The sequence below is a fragment of the Myotis yumanensis genome, unplaced genomic scaffold, assembly GCF_028538775.1.
Source record: "Myotis yumanensis isolate MYYU_CA2020_CCGP unplaced genomic scaffold, mMyoYum1.0.hap1 SCAF_9, whole genome shotgun sequence".
In the NCBI taxonomy this organism is placed as follows: Eukaryota; Metazoa; Chordata; class Mammalia; order Chiroptera; family Vespertilionidae; genus Myotis; species Myotis yumanensis.
The window spans coordinates 56650306-56672832 of NW_027223760.1; the positions used below are offsets into that span (position 1 = coordinate 56650306).

Consider the following 22527-nt stretch of genomic DNA (forward strand, 5'->3'; position numbering starts at 1 on the left):
TTTATTGGATATATCATTTGTGAGTTCCTCCCATTCAGTAGGTTGCCTTTTTCTTTTTTGGATTGTTTCCTTTGCTGTGCAAAAGCTTTTTAGTTTGATATAGACCCATTTATTTTTGCTTTTGTTGCTTTTGTCTGGTGAAACATATCCAAAAAAGTATTGCTGAGATTAATGTTAAAGAGCTTACTGCCTACATTTTCTTCCAGGAGTTTCATGGTTTCAGGTTTTACATTGAAGTCTTTAAGCCATGGTGCCTACCCCAATTTACAGTCCCACCAGGCGCTCAAGGGTTTCCTTTTCTTCACATCTTTACCAACACTTATTGTTTGTTTTTTGTAAGAGTCATTCAGAAAAGTGTGAATTTATTTTTTTACATTTTGTAAGAAAGTGGTGCAGTTTCATATTTTTGCATGCATCTGTCCAGTTTCCAATATGTTTTTTTGTTTGTAATAGTCTGCCTTCAATTTTTATGTCAATAATAGCATTGCCTTCTGAAATATATTTTCTCTGTTTTATGTCCACATAGTACAATTTAGTTCATGGATCATAGCAATGATGTTCTAGAGCAGCGGTTCTCAACCTGTGGGTCGCGACCCCTTTGGCAGTCGAACGACCCTTTCACAGGGGTCGCCTAAGACCATCCTGCATATCAGATATTTACATTATGATTCATAACAGTAGCAACATTACAGTTATGAAGTAGCAACGAAAATAATTTTATGGTTGGGTCACAACATGAGGAACGGTATTTAAAGGGCCAGAAGGTTGAGAATCACTGTTCTAGAGTCTTGTTCAAAAGCGAGATTATGTGTAATTGCTTTTACATTTAGCAGTAGGGCATTTATTTTCTTAATTGGATTCCCATTTGTTCCCCAATGTGTTCTTAGAACCTAACAAAAACAGACCAGATTTTCAGTATTACTAAACAAATGAGTAAATTAATAATAAATGTCAAATATCATAAAATATTTTGACTAGAAAAATCACTATCCCACTTATATGACAGTATGTATGATTTGATTTTTGATTTTTGATGAAATATTTGATTTTAAAAATGAAAACTTTCAACAAAATCATTACACCATTACTTTATAATAAAACACAATTCCTAGTATAGGTCACAGGTGATTTTTCTTATTATTTTCTGCAGAAATGAGTAGGTAATAGAATAGCAGTGGTGTTTTCTATGGAGAAAAATTCTAATACATTTTCCTTGGTCCCTAACGTCTTCCTGGTGTTTGTTCAAGTTTGGATAAAATACGGGAAATGCTCCCAAACAGCTACTGTCTCAGCCCTCCTAGAGCTGGATTTCTAATGTCATCTTACATGGTCTGCCTTAACCAGGCATTTGTATGATGGAATCTGTCTATTCCATCATATGTCTGATCAGCTTATTCTGAAATTTCACAACTGAGTGACCTAGAAACATTAGAAGTGGACAGTAGCACTAGTCAAATCTGCCTGTGTGAATGTCGGTGTGACTAAAAATATGGCCATATTGTTTGGGGTAACAGAACATGAGTAATTAATCTGGAAGACACTTTAGACATTATCCAGTTCAGCTCCCTTACTTTATGGGTAAAGTCATTGAGCCTCAGGAAGTTTAAGACACAAGTGTAAGTTCACCCAACTAATTAGTAGCAGCAGAATCTAAACCATATCTCAAGTCTTGTTTCCAAGATCACATGTCTTGAAGTCATTTGTATAAAATTGCTACCTTAAAATTTGCAGATGAGTCAAATTGAAAAGTCTATTATTACTTTTTAAAATGTCAAACTAAGCACAAATTAAATGTAAAATGTTTATCAATTAGTATTCAAAGTGAACCAACTCTTGGGCAAGATAGTGTCAACAAACAGGCAAAATGGCAATCCTTTATTAAATTATTAAATGCACGTGGCAATTTTTGTCTTTGGTTGGCAATAAGGAAATTTGAGGCAAGAAAGAGTTGGGTGTTTTTGTTATTGTTGGGTGTTAGTTGTTTTTGTTATTGTTGCTTAAACTCTCTAAGCTTAAGGAAGTAAAACACACACACACACACGAAATATTTTATCAGCCACATACTAGTATATAAAGTAAGAGAGCAAACAAATACACAGAAAGCTTTATTTAGTAAAAAATTTCAACTGATTAACATAAAGTATAATACTGATTAAAGATTGTAAAGGATTGTTTAAAAAATGCTGTTTCTGACTGTGCTGCTGGGTTGTGTTTTAGGCTGTTTTTGAATACCTAATTTAGGTTAACACTTTAATGAATAAAAGGACTCATGATTTTGTGAAAATTTGCCAATATTATAATGTAAAAGAGTTTTAAATTTGTGTGAATTTAATGACAAATTTCAAAAAAGGAATTTATTGCTACTGAAAAAAGTGATGCTTATATTTTAATAATAAGTTATGTTTAGGCCATGAAACTCTTATTCAGCTTTAATAATAATGAACGTTGGCTGAGTATGGCTGTGTCACTGACTCTGTCAATGTAGACATTCTCTCTCAGATTCAAGCACCTAATCCTATGCTAAAAAATGAAAGCAATAATACAAGGTAACCTTTGGTTTGCAGTTACTAGTATTCAAAGGAAAATATTTAAGTTCCCTTATAAATCTCACAGACTGTTTCAGTCTTTATTTGTAACAGAAAATAAATCCTCCAGCTGATCTGCTAATGCAGATGATAAACTATCACTCAGTCTAATTTGCACTGGAAATAATTATGCAGTCAGCTTTGTATTAATTCATTTTAATCAATTCTTGAACCTGGAAATTGAAACATCTTCCCACTGGGATTTCTGCAATAGCTGTTACCCTGTAGCTCTTCCAGACAGTTTGCAAAATATGCAGGCTACAGCACCAAGTGCCATATTAGCTCAGGAGTCAGGAATGATGGAAAAATCAATAACATTGAAAATGATACAAAGAGAATGATTTGGGGTATATCTATTATTGTGGGTCTCTCTTTGTAGCTGTAACAAAAATTTCTAGTGGTAAATGTCTACTTAGTTCACAAATCTAGACTCATTTCAATTTGACATAGAGCTATATTTAATGGTTTCTCATGAAACCCAAATGGGAGTCATCTCTGTCTGCCCTGGAGGGAAGGAAACATTCTAATAAGAGAGTGCACTCCAACACTGAAGATCTTAAGTCATTTCACCTTGAACTCTTTCTGGGTTTCTGTAAGGATTCTATCAAAGACTTAACATGCATTTCATTTTTATCAGAATGATATGACTACAAGAAGCACATAATTGCTGAATTTAGATTATGCAGTGAATTGCCTCTTTAGTGCTGAAAACATGTTCAAGAGTTAAATCTAATCCAAATGATGTTTTAGTCCCAAATATAATGAATTAGATTTTGATAGTTAGATTTCATGGTGATTGCAAAAAAAGGATATTGCAACATACTAAATTTAAATTTTCAAAGGCTTTCATTTTAGTCAGCAATTTGGAAGTTACCGGGTTTTGCTTCAGCAAAATATTTTTCTTCCTACTCATAATTACCTAATATAACCAGGCTACTGAGTGTCTATTAAAGTAAATATCATGCTAAAAAGATAGATCATGTTACATAATAAAAAGAAATAGTTCTAGTAGCATAAGGTAAATGAAACAGCTAGATCTCCTGATAATACCTTACTAATTTCATACAGGGCCAGAATGGATTAAGATTCATTCTTAAGTAAAGAGACTGAATCTTACCTTAAAAAAAAACTAATTTTCATTGCTTTTCAAAAATATGCAGTAAAATAAACATGACTATTGCCAATTAGTGGGTATTTATAACTAGCATAAATGAATAAATATAAATGATTTATAATTAAAATATTTTTTTGAAAATAGATATTTATATAGGCTTCAGGTCTATGTTTAGTTTAAATATAGCACACTATATATGTTATATATTTGTATATATGCTATTAATTTTTCTTTAATTCTTATTATTTGTATATATATCTAACTATATTTCTCATATAATTATACATATCAATATTCATCTGTCCATCTATGTATCTCTATCAATCTAACTAACCATCTACTATCTATTCAGCCACTTGAAAAAGTCCTTTATCCATAGTGGCCAAAATAAATTTGATTCACAAATCTTTTATAGATAAATATTATGAATGTGAATCAGAGGTCACTCTGCTAAAATGATCACAATTCACCATTTTGAAATGATAATTACTAAGGTGAGAATACAATTATGCAGGGTGCAACCAATTGGAACATGTGAGTTAACTGGCAAACAAACAAACATGGAAATATAATCAACAAATCAGAGGCAAGTGCACTTTAGCATTTTTAAATAATAACTACATAGCTACTCTTTCTGTTGACTTTTAGTGTTTACTTCGCTGAGAGCCTGATTTTATCCTCAGCCTTTCTTACTCATTGCTGACCTTTTCCTGTCATTTGATGTTAAATACCATGCAACAAATGCATCACCAATGCAACATGGCCTAAAGTAGATTAGTACGTTGAATATGACCATGTGCAATAGATCTAATTCTTGACTTGGCAGAGACTAAAAAGGTCTTCTTTATAAGCTTCCTTTATTCCTACTCATTTTTCTAGTACATTCATTTACTAACACATACCTTGGGTAATAAAATTAATGATTTTAGCATTTCATTATCACTAAAACCTTTGTTTTAATGTTTATCAGTAAAAGGCAATGACATAGTCTTCTTGATTGTGAAAAATCATTGTCAGGACAAGTCCTTTCTATGCCTCATATCTTAGGACACACTAATTTTGAGATCACCTCTAAGGCCTTCTATAGAAGGTGATATCTTATTGAGGAGGAATAAATGGTTAGAGTGTCTTTAGTTCTCTGTGTTATGCCTGTATTGAGCAATGATGAACAAGTAACATAGACATATGAAACAATACAGTTTTGGTATATTCGACCTATGATATAATTATCATGAATATCCCACGTATTAATATGATGATATAATATGAAATAGTTTAATATCTTAGTTATTAAGATTGGAAGATAAATCCGTAGTGGACTTAGTGGACTATGAATCATTATTTTATTTGATGATACAAATAGTTAGCATTATTAGAAAATCTAGAGATGTTTCCTTGTCTTTACATATGTTGAGACTCTCCCACCTCTCATAGGCAAGAGACAGAATGATATAGGAAATAATACATGTGACTTTTAGACTCATTTATTTACAAAAACAACAACCTACTACAAAAATGTACTAAGGACTCCTTCATGCTTAGCATTCAAAATGGGAAAATCCAGAAGTTCTTACCAATACATAACCAAGCCTCTTTGGTTTTCTTTATTTGGAATGATGGGCCTGATCATTTGATTGAGTTGACACATGTCATTTACCTATAAAATATGTTTCAAGACTGTGATTATGTTGCTTAAGTAGCAACATGTCAAACTTGAAAAATTAGTTTTTGTTTCCTTTGTTGTTTATATATATTTTTATTTTTTGGTTTGCAGACCATGCAATAGTATTCAAAGTTCCACAACATATGATAGTGATTTCTGCACAATTTATTTCTCAAACATAGCTGCACAGTGGAATCACCTGGAAAACTTAAAAAAACTGCCAATATCTGAGTTCTACCCCCAGATATTATGATGCATTTTGGATGGCAACCTGGGCATTGGGTCTCATAATATCTCTCCCAGGTGATTATAATGGGCAGCAAACCTATCATCTCTGGGGGAATATAACTCTGATATTCTTATTACAACTCATTGCTGGATTGCCACCCAACTTTTTTAATCATTCCATTTACTGAAAAGATGGTCTCCCGTTCTGGTGGTGTAGCTCAGTTGGTTGGGCATCATCCCATGCAGCAACAGGTTGCTGGTTTGATTCCCGGCGCATACCTGGGTTGAGGGCTTGACCCCCAATAGAGGGCGTGCAGGAGGCAGCCAGTCAATGTTCCACTTTCACATTGGTGTTTCTCTTTCTCTCTCCCTTTCCCTTCTAAGATCTCTCTCTAAAAATCAGTAAAAATATATTTTTAAAAATGATGGTCTCCCTTTCCCTTTCTTCTTTCTCACTATAGAACTTTCTGTCAAAATTTGAATGTGCCTTATCTAACATTATCAATTACTCTGGCACATTCATTCTGTAATTTTTGTAAACAGGTACATTTTTATACATGTTATAGACAAAGACAATAACTTTTAGCAGTATTTATTTTTGTTAAAGGAAACTGATGGAATTGAAGGTCAAATTGCCTTCTGATTGCACAGATTAAACAAGAAAGTATTTCATATTTTAGCTTTACAAAGCATCTTATTGATTTGAAAAGATCCATACTATTGATAAAGTTCATGATGCAACATATATGTAATAAGAAGGCTAAAATATTTATTTTACATATCTACAACATGTATTCTCATCTTTCTAGATCAACCACAAATCATACAGGAAAATATTTAGGTACATGAAAAAGCTTCATAACATAAAAAAATTACATTTTGAAAAAAAATCACATGTAAAAGCTCATTAAATAATAACATTGACAAATAAATAGTTAATCAACTTTACTTATTAGCTGCTGCCATGCATTTCTGGCATTCCATTCCAAGCGAGGGTCAGCATGCAGGGTATAATTTCATACTATGAGACTGTAAAAAGCTTCAGGGCTTATTTTTGAAGTGAAATGTCACAAGGTCTTTCACTCTGTCAAAGGAAGATCACTCATGGCTGCTAAACTGTTCCATGAAGATTGCCAAGAAAAAGAAAAAGCACCCTTCTCAAGTATTATTGTAAATACTCAAAGCAACCATTTTTTTAACTTTTCAGTTTGGGAGGGGTTTGCTGGGTAGGGGGATGGGTTGGGGAATGCAGGGTAACTAAGAAGCCCTTTCCTTTTAAAAAGTGATTATTCGATATATAGTATATATATATATAGTATCACCGGTCTTTCAAGAATCATGGGAAATTAAAACTACGGGATGCATGGAATTTAAATACAAATTGCACTCATGGATGTGTGTACATCTTGAAAAACCTGTAAAGGAAAAGCTACTCCCAAAGAAGGTCCTGATACTTAGGACAGCTTGCTGGGTTTGATCAAAGCAGAAAGCATATATTTTCAAGTAAGAAAATAGCAATGGCAGACTTGAGTCTTCCAAGCAATCAAATCTGTAAAGCAGATGGTTACCAGTCAGTCCAGTTTTAGAGTCTGAGTTCTAACTCATGCTGTGCTTGCTGGGCCTGCTGGCTCTCTTCCGCTCTCTGTGGTGCTGGGCCGGCTCGGCAGGCGACATGCTCTCGAAGTTATGGCTGGACTCGTTGTGCTGCCGAGTGTACCTCTTACACTTGCAGGCGGTGACCACGGTGATTTTGTAGGTGCGCGTGCTGCCATCTTGGCACTGCAGCTGGATCCTCTGGGTGCGCGTTTTGTCGTTGACACACCTCCACTCCTGGGAGCTCCTCCTGCTCCAGTACTTGGTTCCATAGCCTCCTCCGATCCAGTTGGGGAGCAGCGGCAGGGGCAGGCACTCCCCAGCGCACACCAGCTCCTTCAGAGGGCTGAGGCTGGTGCACTGGCCATCAGAGATGTATTTGGTGGAACGCAGTTCCCGGCAACCCACTTGAACCCGAGCTGCGGGAAACAGAGGAGAGAGTGTACAGAGGTATCAGCAGATGGACATTTCTTAAACGTAATCTGCAGTGACAAAGATGTTATGCAAGTGATAGCAAATGGCCCATTAGAAAGAAAATACCCATTTTATTTCCACAATGCAAAAATCTGCCTGGATGGTGGTAGAGACACTTTCATGAAAATGATCCGTTTACATAGCTATAATTTTTTTTGGAATAAAGTAAACGAGGCCATATTTTTGTTCATATATAACATTAGCTAATTGCTTACTCGAGGGAGTATTTGAAAATCCCATTTCCTTAGTCTCACTCCCCAGTATGGTTTAAGCAGCTCTTACATTTAAGTGTAAAAAAGAGTATATTTTAATGTTCATTTTGCTCACAGATCATATTTGTTAATGTTTACAATTGCTTTTATTTAACTATTTTTTTTAGAAATCTATTGAGTAAATGTGGAAAGTATTTAAATACTGTGTACAATGCAGATGATCTCTGTAATATTTTGTTTCAGTTATAAAACTTCGCTGCAAAGAATCATAAATACATGTGTACAGTCTGACATTTTGCATATCACACTTAATGACTACATTTTAAACATAAATTCCCAAGCCATCTTTTAAAAGTGCAAATATTAAAATGCTTGAAATGCAACATGTCACTACAACTCAAAATTTAAAGAATATAAAACCTTCTAAATCAGGAACGTATGGTTGCCATAACAACTTGGCTACATTTCCATGAATTTTATGGCAGAAAAATGCCTAACATGTCTGATTTACAACTGCAAAAGGAACCACGGTGCTCATTTAGTGAATATTGGTCATGGAAAACTTTTTGTTTAGTTATTTGAATTTAATAAGAATGTTCTTTAATTGGCTGCTTCTTGTTGCATGCTTTATGTAATTAAAGCAAAAATTAATCTTCAAATATTTGAGGTTTCCTTTCCATTGCTTTGTTATCTAAACTTGAGGAAAATTGCCTGTAATAAGCTGGGGGGAAAAAAGCAAGGCTTGTTAACCAGAAAAAAAAAAGTTTAAAAGTATAACTGCTGGCATTTAAAACATTAAAAATTATCAAGGACACAAAGTGGCCTTGCATAGACTAGTGAAAGCTAATTTGAAGTAAGTCTTGAACTAGGAGTTTCACTTCACCTCTGTGTCCCAGTATTTCTGAGGCGAGAAATATAACCTAAAGGGATGTGATGGTTGTAGAAAACGTACGTATGCATACATACATACATATTGCTATAGAGTGTGGGATTAAAATCAAAGGGTGCAATAGCCGGCCAGTGTGCTGTCCTGTCTGCCTCTGATTCCAGCTCACCTTCCGGCAGCTACCTCAGGAATGCACCTGGAATCAGCCGGAGATGATTCTGACTCGTCTGGCTTTTTGTTCCTGTGTACATAGAGATTCAGCATTTTTGCAGTGACAGTTCATTGACCATGAATACCCACCACATTGCTCAGTAATCTAATAATTATCACATATTTCCTGTGTACGCAAAAGCAACCATCTCCATGAAAGTTAAAACACCTTGGTTTTTTTAGCCCTTTGCAGTCATATGTGCTTTGACCTTTCAAAGGTCAAAACTACTTTTCACAGTTGAATGGAGTTGAGGAGGAGGAGCAAAAAAATGTTGTAAGATTTCCTGTGCACTATTTCTCTGGGTCTCTCTTAAAACCTGATTATTAGCATGTGAACTCTTCTGACTGATAGAAGTGAGGAAAAGAAATTTAAATCCCTCTAACTAGTGGTCAGTGTGTCAATTAAGCACGCAGAAAAGGGCAAAAATGCTCCCTGTTTCACAGAAATATACAATAACCTGATTTTTGACCTGGTTAATAAGAAATTATCTCAGAAACATATGATTCTCCAACCTGTTTAGTTTTAGCCCTTATTTGCATTGATTATCATCAAAACTTTCAACTATTTCCCTAGACATGTTTTAGAAATTCATGGTGAGCAGTTATTCCCCACAGAAAGCATCTTTTTTCCCTTGTGATTTCTTATACATACTTTGGTTAGTTACCTTTATGCACTTTACCAGAATTGCACATGTCCTGAAATAAACAGAAAACAACCTCAATTTAAACTATCTAGAACAACACTTTTTAAAAATTCTTACTGTGCATGATTTAAAGAAGCAACAGTTTAATTCCTGGAAATATTTTCTCTTTGGATGTTTGATAAAACTTACTAGTAAGTCTGTGCCTGCATTATCAAGTCACTGTTTTAGTTATGCTAACTTTATAGAAACAATGCCAATCTACACATGCAGTAGATTACTCCCAGATTATTTAGCAAAATATATATGGTTCCAGTTAGAAAGCAGTGAAACAAATTTACAGGACTGTGAGCTAAATGCTACCAAAAAAGAAAAGACAAAATCCATAGAAGTAAAACATACTTACTGTTCCGATCCAGTCCAGTGTTACTGAAATGCCTGCCTCCATTTCTGGCTTGATTCAGCGTGCTGTTGCTGCTGGGGTGTGCTGGAACAGGTTTAACCACATGTGAATAAAGAATTTCTGTGGCATCATTTTTAAAAGCCAAACAGCTTTTCATTAGGATGCAAGCAAGTGAAATGAGATAGAAATGAATGGCAGGAGGAAGCATGGTGAGTAGAGGATTTGCTTGGCTGGAGAGCTAGTTAATTCCTTTCCCTCTGCTTCTGCACTGTAACTGTGAAATTCCTCCTCAAGGTTCCCTTTATATATCCCTGAGGTTTGGCGTTCATTCAGGTGTAAAGTTGTGTAGAGCTTCAGAGTGAAAACACAGAGAGGGGGTGGGATCCCTACATGACCCTGCAAAAGAATTTTACCAATGGAAGAGGAGACTAGAAAAGGAGGAGCTTGGTATACAAATTGCCTGAAATTTCAGAGTTGGACTTCATCAGTTGTCTGTCAGCTGCAGCAGCCAGGCACATTCTATAGCAACTACAGGCTCTTTTCCTCTCTCCCTGCCATTTCCTTTCCTGAATCTAGTTCCCATTCGGGTTTAATTTCAATGAAAACACACTGCTGTTCATTTGAAAAAATTTACATTTCCACAGTTGTTCTGTACTCCCCTAAGAGTGTAGATTATTTGGAATAGGGAGCGGGTTTGCCCTAGATAATAAGAGGAATTAAAGCGAGTTTAAATATTGTAGAACTGGCCTGAAGCACCTAGTTATATTTTGTTTCTCAAGAAGCAAACCAATATATATTTTTTCTTTAAAGTGTGAGGCACAGGGCTAGAATCTGCCCCCTGGACACACTTAAATAATGCAGCTTTGATCTGCATGAACTGTGGCGCAGCTAGGTAAATTATTGCCAGGGGTCTGTGCAAAGAATAATGAGCATAGCTCTGTCTGCATTAAAGTAATTAATATCCATTTTTATCTTAAAAATATGTCACGAGCATTAACATTCATAGCACCATTTTACATTAAAGAAAGCCCATTTCTGACAGGTTATTGTTTAGCAAATTCAAAATAATGTTTTGTAGTCTTCTACCCGTATTTACTAAATTCCCTTGATTCTGCTGCCCATGTAAGAAACATTTACTTTTATGAACTTCTTTATCACATCTGGAACAGTGTTCTATTAATTAATACTAGGCCACTCTTCTCTATACTTAAATTTCATCAGATTTATGGGACACTTAGATTGGAATAATTACATATTCTGAGTGGTCTTTTCAATCATAAATCTATTTTGCCCTTTGTGTGGGTTCTAACAATGACATTGTTATTGACATGGTTAGTAGCCACACAAAAAGCATGGATATTTTGTACTGCTCTTCTTTATAAACTTTTGCCCATTTTAACTTCTATTCAAATCTATCTATCTATCTATCTATCTATCTATCTATCTATCTATCTATCTGCATTTTTCCACAGTAACACTATTGACATTTTGGGATAGATAATTCTTTGTTATGGGGCACTGTGTGTTTTGCAGCATACCTGGCTTCTACCCACTAGATGCCAGTAGCAACCCCTAGTTGTAACCAAAAATGTCCAGATATTCACAATTGTCCCCATGGGTGAATATCACCTGAAGTTGATATTAGTAGAACTACTAATTATCTATCCATCTACCTATCTCACTATAAAAAGAAAGTAGAGTTAAGAATAAGAGACTAATAATACTAAGGAATTATTGTTCTCTTATTTAGGAATAAAATGGGATTGTGGTTTTGTTGAAAAACAATAACTCATTTAGAGTTATATACTAAAATATTGCTAGATGAAATGATATGATGTCTGTAATACACTTCAAAATAACATGGGAGTGGATGGTTAAAGGTGGGAATGGGGCAAGATTGGTTATGGGCTGGATGATGGATATTCTATTCTGTTTACTCGTGGGTATGTTCAAAATTGCACATAGTAAGTAATTTAAAAACTAGAATAAAAAACTCAATGTAGCCCTAACTGGTTTGGCTCAGTGGATAGAGCGTTGGCCTGCAGACTCAAGGGTCCCAGGTTCAATTCCAGCCAAGGGCATGTACCTTGCTTGCAGGCACATACCCAGTAGGGAGTGTGAAGGAGGCAGCTGATCGATGTTTCTTTCTCATCGATGTTTCTAACTCTCTATCCCTCTCCCTTCCTCTCTATAAAAAACCTCTCTATAAAAAATCGATAAAATATATTTTTTTAAAAAAACAACTCAATGTATACATACTGCCTAATAACAATCAGATCCCTATCTGAAGGTTGTATATAGACTAATATCATTCCTGGAAAATAATACATCAGTTTATTAAGTACAAATGGAGAATATATGTCAGGCATCCTTTTAAGAGAACTTGACATAAATTCCATGAAGTGTGTTAATATTAACCATTGAGCAGTAGATCCAATGCCTAAAGGAAGTAATAATCTAATCTCTTTCCATAACTATTTTTTTGTGTGTGCCAGGAGGAGATATTTTAATTTCAAGTTAATTATTAGGTTGGGGTAATCAGATTGACCAAAGTAACTCATAATTGTTCAATCTTCCCTGCACTTATTAGTCTGCAGGCTCAGCCTTAGGATATTAGGGCGGCAATGTGATTGGTGCATGTGGACAGGAACAATGCTGAGTTCTTGGGCCCAATATATCTGGCAGAACCAAATTAGAAAACTACTAAGATAAATTAGACATAATTATAAATTTGATAGTTAACAGTTATCCTGATCAGTTTAAAACTACTTCATTAAGAATAATCACAAACTGTAATACTCTGATAAGATTATGGATATAGATGAATAATATAATTGACTAAGGATGTATTCCCCTAAGCAAGCCATGTTCTTTTCCATGTTCTTCTCCTTGTTCTTCTCCTTCTTCTTGGAACATCCTTCTCTCACCTTTTCTCATTCCCTTTTTTTCTCCGTTAAGTCACATTTTTTGATGACACTAGGACTGAGAAAACTTCCTTTTCCCTCTACCTCCGCAGGTCTGGGTTCAGTACCCCATCCATATGTACCATAGTGACTAGCTTTGATAGGACTATTTTTATGAATATTGTTGAATAAGTGAGTAAATTAATTAAAGAAATATAGAAAAAATATGTTATTTTATATATAAAAAGACTGGTTAACATTTGTAGTGGGCAATTGTTAAGATGGCCCCTAATAATCCTCTTCTCATGGGATTCACACCCTGGAAGCTATTCCTCCCCTTGAGTGTAGGTTGGACCTAGCAACTAACTTCTAATGAATATAATATAGTAAAGTGATGAGATGTGACTTCTATGATTAGGTTACCAAAAGACCGTGAATTTAGTCTGGTTTGCCTGCTCTAGCGAACTTGCTTTGATAAAGCCAACCAATATGATGTAAGTTTTCCTGTGCGGAGGCCCACATAGCAAGGAACCAGTATCTCTCACCAACAAGGAGTTGAGGCCCTCAGCCAAACAACCCATCTGGATCTGAATTTATCAATAAACACATGAGTGAAAGCCAACCACAGTCAAACCTTCAAATGGGGCTGCAGTCCTGGCTTCCATACCAACTGCAACTTTAAGCCACAGGCACCGAGAACTAGAATTAATAAATGTTTTAACTAAGTTTGGGAATAATTTGTTATACAGCCATAGATAATTAATATAATATTATTTGCTTAAAAGTGAATATGTAGTAATTATGCCATCAATTTTGTGCTAGGGATTTTTAAAAATATATATGTATTATTGATTTTTTCACAGGGAGGAAGGGAGAGGGATAGAGAGTTAGAAACATTGATGAGAGAGAAACATCTATCAGCTGCCTCCTGCACACCCCCTACTGGGGATGTACCTGCAACCAAGGTACGTGCCCTTGCCCGGAATCGAACCTGGGACCCTTCAGTCCGCAGGCTGATGCTCTATCCACTGAGCCAAACCGGTTAGGGCTGTGCTAGGGCTTTGAAAGCATCAGATGTGGGACTATTAAATACAATGGCTGTGCACCTTTCATTCTTTGGACAAGACTTGAAATCTATTTCCCAGTCCTCAGCCGAGAGTCATCAATGTGTTGCCGTTATTACTATCAAATATGATATTACTATTACTAGTGGTCTGATATGCACAAGCTGGAAAGTTATTTAAATATTCTAATTAGTATTGGTTACCATGTGACTCTTGGCAATGGAATCAGAACATCTGAATTTGAATATTATTTGTACCATTTACAATCTGTATGAAGTTGGATATATTTCCTGAAACTCTCTAAGTCAGTTTCTTCATCTGTAAAACATAACCAAACTAGAGGAATAAAGAACATTAAAGTGTCTAGCCCAAAACCTGGCCCAGAAGATATATGGAAAATATAATCATTGAATGTGAGTCTAAGAGTACTGTTTCTCATTAGAGTCTTTGAATTTAAAAATGAATTTGGAAAGATTCAAGAAATCTCAAATACAATTACCCTATTTAAGGTGGACAGCAAAATGTTGAGAGAAAAGAGATTGTTCAGCCTGATTAAATATGAGATAATGTGTAGGTGTCATTTTATTTAAAAAAAATATTTCCTGACCAATTGTTTTTTATATTTGATAGAAAAAGAATCAGAATAGGGTAAATATAAACAAAACATATTTATTGACTGCGATGTTGAGCTATATCTGGTTCTCTATGGATTTAAACTATTTTCAGAACGATCCAGTTAGTAAGATAGAACTCGTAACTAGAAAAGTAATTAATCATCGTTATATTAGACCAAAAGAAAAATACTAATAATCTTCATGCATAACACTGTAGAATCTTCATGCATCAAAATTCTTAAAAAGAGGACGGACTAACATCTTTAATACATTTTATTGTTTTCATTCAACATGTGGTAAGCCCAGTATTTGTCAGAGCTGTAGTCCAGGAACTGACAAGCTGACTGAGACATGGGCCTGCCCTCTTCCCTTTAGAATTCCACTAACAGAACTCCCTCTAACCTGACCTTCCTTCATGATTTTCTTTCTCCCTCGCCACCTTTATTAGTTGTTTTTTATTTTTATTTTGTTTAAATGCTTTTTAGCTTTATTTGTAGAATCAATATTCTTTTTTATTATAAGCTGCCTTAACAGATAACAGTAATTTGGATAATCCTGCATATAATGCCCTGTGTAACCTGATATACTAGTAAAACCCAAGTGGAAATTCCAAACCCAGTTGATATATTTCTAGATAGAGCTTCATTTTAGCACCATTGGAATTTTGTCTGGATAATCCTTTTTGGGGGAGCTGTCTTGTCTGATGTAGAATGTTTAGCAGCATCCCTGGACTCTACCCACTAGATGTCAATAGCAGCTCCCTCACCCGGTGATGTCCCTGTGTGTGAAATCATCCTGGGTTATAAATTACTGGTTTAGGCAAATTCTCCAGTAAACTTCCTAAAAATGCCAGCAAATGCTATTAAGGAAAACCTTACATGCAAGCTCTCAGGAGCAGGTTAGGACAGCAGGGAAGGGGCTTTCCTCTGATTGAACCAACAAGGACGAGTAGCAAGTTGTCCTTTTCACTGACATTTGCTACCGTGTGCAGTAGGAATTGATGTCCTCACTCTGTGTATTCAGCCCACACAAGTTCCTAAACGAAGTTGGACCAAGGCTGGCAGCATATTACATATCCTGTCTCCACTGGTGGGTGGGAGCTGGAATTAGTTTTGTTCCACAAGCCTGACAGTTGTTCTAAACCATGTTTCACTTGGGAGCTTGTTAAGGCAGCACATTCTGGTCCTGACATCAGACCAGAGTCAGAATCCCCTGGTGGAACCCAGGAGCCCGAGTTTTAATAAGCTCTCCACATCACCCTTATACTTGCTAACCTTGGAGATGCACTGTTCTAGAACATACATGTGCCCTCCTGTGGCCTGTCCCATAGTCTCCACTACAGTTGCCTAATCTATTTAACTGGGCCTCTGGCTCCAGATTCTTCTAGTTTGCACAATCAAATGAGAGCCCTAAAGCTCAGCCCAATTGGCCAAAACCCAAACCAATTTCCTTTTCCTGTATTTATTCCTCCCTAGGGACAGGATGCTCTCGGTGTCCCCCAGAGACTGATTAATGCTTTGTTCCACAGAAATGACAACAACAATGCCTACAGTGTCATCATCACTCCCTGGAAATTTAGGCAGCCATATCTGATATCAGTGTTGACCCAGATTTAGGCAAAATACTTTTGATCCCTGTGGTTTTGGTTGTTGCCATCCTCAGGAGCATCCCATAACCAAGGGAGGCTCCTAGCACTGGCAACACCCAGTCTTGCTTCATAATTTCCTGGAGTCTCTTACTCTAGTACCAGTGGGTTTCATCACCAAGCCTAAGTTGGTTATGAGCTTAAATCTCCAATAGAGACTTAGCAGTTTGCAACTTCTTGGTATGTCAGAAAACTGGAGAAGATAAATAACTTAGCAGAGGCTTTGGCCCAACAATGCCACTGTCTTATGTGGAAAATAAAGTTGTTGGTGAAATTTCTAATTACACTTCTGATATTTTTAGTGAACTGATTTGTGTCTAAGTTATATGCAGAATGAAGCCAGCATATAAGGGGTCCTATAACAACCATATAGCTGGAGAAAAGGAGATGTGATAGGGAACATGGGAATCAAATTTGACTACATTGATCGGATGTATAGATTGAAGCAGATCATTGATTACAAGCTTGCTTTGTAGGTTTAGAAATTTGGACATAATTTGGTAGAGTTTGGAAAGCCATTGAAGGTTCTATATGTGTTATGTGTGTGTGTTTATTTTTATTTTCCCAAAATGAAAACACTGTGTAACTTATACCCCGGTAAAGAAATAGAAAATTTCCAGTACCCAAAAGTTTCCTTCCTGTCCTTTCTAGAAATCATTTCCTTCTTCCTCCCTAAAATAAACTAGTATTCTGATTTCTGACACCAGTTGTTTTGCCTGTTTTAGAATTTGATATAAAAATGACTTTTTTTTTTGTTGCTGTATACTATTGCATTGCATGGACACTCACAACTTTTTATCCAGTCTAGATTAGATTGATTTCGGCTTTTGGCTATTATGAATAATGCTGCTATAAACATTCATGTCTCCTGATGTATATGACGTACATTTTTGTTGGATATATACCTAGTTGTGAAATTAACAGGTTATAGGATGTGTATATGTTTAACTTTAGTAGATAATACCAAAGAGTTTTCCAAAGTGATTTTGTTAAATAAAATTTCCACTAGCCCTGACTGATTTTAAACAGGGGAAGAACATGATCCACACTATGTTTCAGGACACTGCATCTAGCTGCAGTGTATGAGATGATTTAGGTGTGGTTGTACTGGAACATAGGGAGGGGGAGCATATTGCAAGAGCTCAGGCGAAAGATAGTAAGATCCTGCCCAGCCCGCATGGCTCAGTGGTTAAGTGTTGACCTATGAACCTGGAGGTCACGGTTCAATTCCCGGTCAGGGCACATGCCTGGGTTGTGGGCTTAGTCCCCAGTGTGGGATGTGCAGGAGAAAGCCTATCAATGATTCTCTCTCATCATTGATGTTTCTATCTCTCTCTTTCTCTCCCTTCCTCTCTGAAATAAATAAAAACATTTTTTAAAGAAAAATAGTAAGGTCCTGAACTTCAAGGAGAGAGACTAGTCTAGGACACAGATTAGACATACTATAGGGGTAGCTTGGCAGGTGACTGGAGATGAAGGCAAAGGTGAAAATAAAGTTCTAAAGCTGGGTGACTGGGGAGACTGAGGTGTCAGGACACCAGGATTGGCAGAGTTTAGAGTTCAGTAATGAGTTTAGACTATGTTAGAATGAGGTGCTGGCGGGCATCTAAGAGAACATGTCTAAGAGACAGCTGGAATCAGAACTCAAAAATTTGTCCAACTGGCAGCAATTTCACTAGCATGCTTTCTTATGACATTACTAGAGGCCCAGTGCATGCATTCGTGCTGCAGTGGGGTCCCTCGGCCTGGCCTGTAGGGATGGACCAAAACTGGCTCTCCGACATCCCAGATTCCAAGAGGGCAGTTCTCCGGTGATGCACCCTGAAATTGGGCTCCCTCCTCTCTGGTTCTGGGTGCCTCTGGTTCCGGGTGTGTCACCCGAGAACTGAGCATCTGTCCCCTGGTGGTCAGTGCATCATAGCTACCGGTCAGACAGTCACTTAGGCATAGATAGATAGATAGATAGATAGATAGATAGATAGATAATGATATCACTTGTTTTAGAAACGTTTTGTCACATGACACTAAGACTTTCATGTATATATACTCTGTCATCTAACTGTGCCCCTAGATTTTTAAAAATATAACTCCCTACTCTAAGTAATTCCCAAGTAGTATGCATGATGGTATAGATATATTTGTACAGTCTTGTAAAATGTATGCCCTGTATTTTATGTGGGACATAAATAAGCAATATCTCTCAACATCTCTTCTTTTATTATCCATATAGTCACTAGCTTAGTTCAAGTTTTCATCATTATTTGCCTGAACTGCTGTCAAAACATTCTTAATTGATATCTTGCCTTCCATTCTTATCACCCTAAAGGTCTCTCTCTGCAATTAGATACAAAATGATCTCTTTAAAATGCTTATCTAACATTTCATTATGCCTTTTACTTCTAGAATGAATACCTTCATGAGCAAGCTACCCTCATTTCTTGCTACTCTCTTACTTATATGTCATGCTGCTATAGTAGATTTTCATGCTCACAATTTGACTTGCTGCTTTTTCTGCCTCTTATTCCTATGACTGTTCTTTTCATAATTCAAAGTGCTGCACTTTGAAGACTTTCTGTAATATAAAGATTTAATTAATCAAACAGTGAGAAACAAGGAAAATGACAATGGGGCAAAGGAAGCTTTTCTGAACATGTGGGAGATGACATTTTAAAACGAAATGTTGAGATAAGCATTTTTAAGAGATTGTTCTGTATCATGTACTATGATTTAAAATAATAAAAATACATTTAGTTTAATTTCAATAAAATTGTATGATTTATATTTCCAGCTCTCATATAAAGCAAAATGCATTTAGAATCAGTAAAATAATTTAATATATAATAAAATGAAGTATAAAATAATAGAAGAAAGAATATATTCAGATTTTCAGGATAGAATATTTACTTAATTTCTGAAACATGAAAAAGAATACTGCTTTAAATTTTCAAATTTTTCTGAACAAGTATTCTTCTTAATGCTCTCATGGTATTAACAAGAAAATTAACATGATTACTTAATAGTTCTTAAGTTTATTTAAAATGTATTGAACAAATACAAAAATTATGGAATTATGGAATTATTGTCACATCATCAGATATCTGCTTTTTTTATGAAAACTAAGGTTGTAAAATTATGAAAATAAAATATATATGTTGTAAAAAAAGTCAATAATTTTTAAATAGAAATATAAAATCCACCCTTCCCATCCCTCCTGCAACTTCATTCTTTAGACATAATCAGTTAAAGTCTTTGGGGATGTTTTTCAACATTGTCTGCATTTACAAGCACATTTAGGTATATGTGTATGCACATATATATTTTTTAAAATTTATACAGACTGGATCATGTATATATGATTTCTCAAATTGCACTTTATACTTAATGACTTATCTTGGACATTTTTCTATATCAAAATGTACAGATTTACCTCATTGATTTCAATGAGTTATATGGGTGTTGCATAAATTATTCATGCAGTTCTCTATTGATGGATTATAAAGTAGATTCTCTCCTTTATAAATGTTTCAGGATATTTTTTTTGAGCAATTATGTTTATAGTCCCCTGTTTTCCCCCTTTCCTTCATCCAGGGTAAAGGAGGGAATAAAATTGGAAGTGGAAGAATGAAGTTGGGTATGTGTGCTTCATGAAAGATCAGAAGCCACGCCCTATTACCTGATAGTCTCTTAGACAGGTGGCCAGACTTCAGAAAGGTGTGATAACCACACATTTATTAGATATTATGATAAGATAGGTAGTTCCAGAGCCTTTGGACCTGAAGGGATCATGTAGGTCAGAAATGGATAGCTCAGGAGTAACCCGTGAGGAATGATTGCTGATGATCAGTGCCTAGAGGATGATCAGTCCCTTGGACCTATGCAAGAAACTTTACAATGTCCTTGATGAGGGGCAAGGGAAGGAGAGAAAGGAAAATGAGGGCCATGGTTGTAAGTTAAATTGATTTAAAAATATAAAGAAATGCAATATATATTTTGTGCCCATCTAAGCTTCTAGACTAGAATTCATACCATATTCATAAACATTTGCAGTTTCTAAGATACCAAGATATTTTGTATATCCTGATATAAAGTTGTACTTTACTTTTAGAGCTTTTTTATATACATAAGAGAATAGGTTTTTTTCAATGATTAAAGAGGAAATTTCCATTTAAAATAGTGTTCTTTTATCTTGACATAGTTGTATGTGCAATTTTGTGATATCCATTGGTTCTTTTAAAATATAACTCCAACAAAAATTAATCATGCTTTTACTACAGTCTTAAGTTGCTAAAGATTTATTATACCACTTTGATTTTATACTGACATCAAACATAGTTTGAAACGTAATATGAAGAGTCAAGATTTAATAGTTTATTTTGAAGAGAAAAAATAAGAGAAGCAATGCATGCATGACCATTACTTTTTATTTTGCATTGCTTTTACCTTTAATTGGTACTTTTGCAATCTTTATTGAAGACTTTAGCCTGGTTTAAGGTTGGCAAAAGATTAAGTCAATTAAAAATCTCAGGGAGACAATTTAACCACTATTTTCTGATTAAGAAGCATTGATTAAAATTGTTCTCAACAAAGAAAGAGAGAGCGGATCCTTAAAATGTCTTATGGCTTAGAATTTTATGTCAACTAACAGTTTAGATTGTCTTCAGGCCTAATTCTCCAGAATGTTTATATAGCAGTTGGGGGTTGTTGGCCCGACGAGTGCTTGGGGAGGCACGAGTCCACTGACAAACAGCCAAAGAGGAACTTAAAACAGGCTGGGGAAGGTTCACTCCTGCCAGGACATTGCTAGCTGTTTAGTGACCATCTAAATGTTCTGCTAGCTTTGTTGCCATACTTGGTAGTCCCGGGAATCTGGCTAGCCTAAGAAGTTGAGCAAAACAAAATACAACTGTGCACAGCCACGCCCTAGAGTGACTGCTCCAAATACCATACAAGTCCAAGGCTGAAGTGCTTGAAAGGCTTGTATCCCTGCTGATCAAATCTTTATAAGATTGAGTCTTTAAAGACAACCCTTAAGCACATAATGTTGTCATTTACAGCACTGTTTCGGCGCTGTTTTACCTTTCCAATTATATAGGTGGCTAATGCACATGGTAATTATAGTTCCTTAAAATTTATTCACTCTCAAGCAGATCAGCTCAGAACTGTTGGCACAGTGTCAGGGTTCTTTAACAACTGCTTGCCAAACCACTCTTTGATCCAGTGAAATCATCATATGATTCAAAACAAGGCCTACAGCCTTCAAGAATTCACATCTTTAAATCCTCATCTTCTTAGTCGCCCAACCTCCCCATGCTTGACCTAAGAACTGATTTTTCCTTATCAATGCCAAAGGAATATTTATTTTCCCTGTGGGGTTTATATTATGCTTCCTTTGTTCCCCTTCATTTATTCACCATTTCTAACTAACACATATTGAGTGCTTATTATGTACTATAGTAGATTGTGGCTTGTCCTGTAGTGATAGAAGTAAATTCTATCACTCCCCTAAATTCACTACATAAAGTGGAGACAGTTAAAAAGATAATTACAATATAGTGCTTAGGGCAGGGCAGGAGGAAAGAAGTAGGGCTCAAAGCCACTGGTGGAGGCCAGAAAGATTCCCAGTGGAGGTGCATTCTGAGCAGAGCATTAAGGATAAATAGAAATAGGCAGATGATAAAAGCAGGAGGGTTGGGGTATTCTAGACAGAAGAAATGGTATGTGCACTAGGGTTTGGCAGTGAGAGAAAGCATGGCACGTGTTAGAAGATGTTCTGCTAGCCTTGAAATGGCTCTCATGGCATACCTAGGAAAGAGGTGGGAGAAATAGCACTGTGAGAGTCTGGATGACCATATCTTACCCTCCTAAGGAGTTTACCTCGAGGGGTCCCGGATTGCGAGAGGGCGGTTCTCAGGTGACACACCCCGGAATCAGGCTCCCTCCTCTCTGGTTCCAGGGTCACCACAGTTCAGCAGCTCCTGCTTTGAGCGTCTGCCCCGGTGGTCAGTGCGCGTCATAGCTACCGTTCGGATGGTCGCCTAGGCTTTTATATATATAGATTTATTTTTCTGGCTTAAACTGTGCCCCAATGTTAGTTTACAGCAGCGATGATGGGCAGTCTTGTATTGTTCCTGACTTAACCTGAAATGAGTCTAGTACTGCCTTTTTAACTTTGATGTCTGTAGTTGTATCTCAGATAGACACTTTTTAGCTGTCTCTAATTCTGTGATAATTTAAATACACTGAAGCAAACATCTTTGTGTATAAATACTTGTATTTTTGTTATTTCCTTAAA

The 22527-nt window shown here is 36.0% G+C and overlaps 2 protein-coding genes across 5 annotated transcripts in view; one reads left to right on the forward strand and one right to left on the reverse strand.

Annotated features, from left to right (window-relative positions):
- LRRC72 (leucine rich repeat containing 72) overlaps positions 1-22527 on the forward strand; it is a 114878-nt gene that overhangs the window by 31766 nt on the left and 60585 nt on the right. The window lies entirely within an intron of this gene.
- Positions 5159-10360, reverse strand: SOSTDC1 (sclerostin domain containing 1). Of its 2 annotated transcripts, XM_070425140.1 has the most exons (3): positions 10013-10058; positions 9631-9661; positions 5159-7602 (listed from the first exon to the last, which is right to left on the reverse strand). In XM_070425140.1, the coding sequence occupies exons 1-3, from the start codon at positions 10052-10054 to the stop codon at positions 7187-7189; spliced, it is 489 nt and encodes a 162-aa protein (XP_070281241.1). In that variant the 5' UTR covers positions 10055-10058; the 3' UTR covers positions 5159-7186. The 2 variants fall into 2 exon arrangements, with proteins under 2 accessions (XP_070281241.1, XP_070281240.1); XM_070425139.1 differs by lacking the exon at positions 9631-9661 and having other exon boundaries at positions 10013-10360.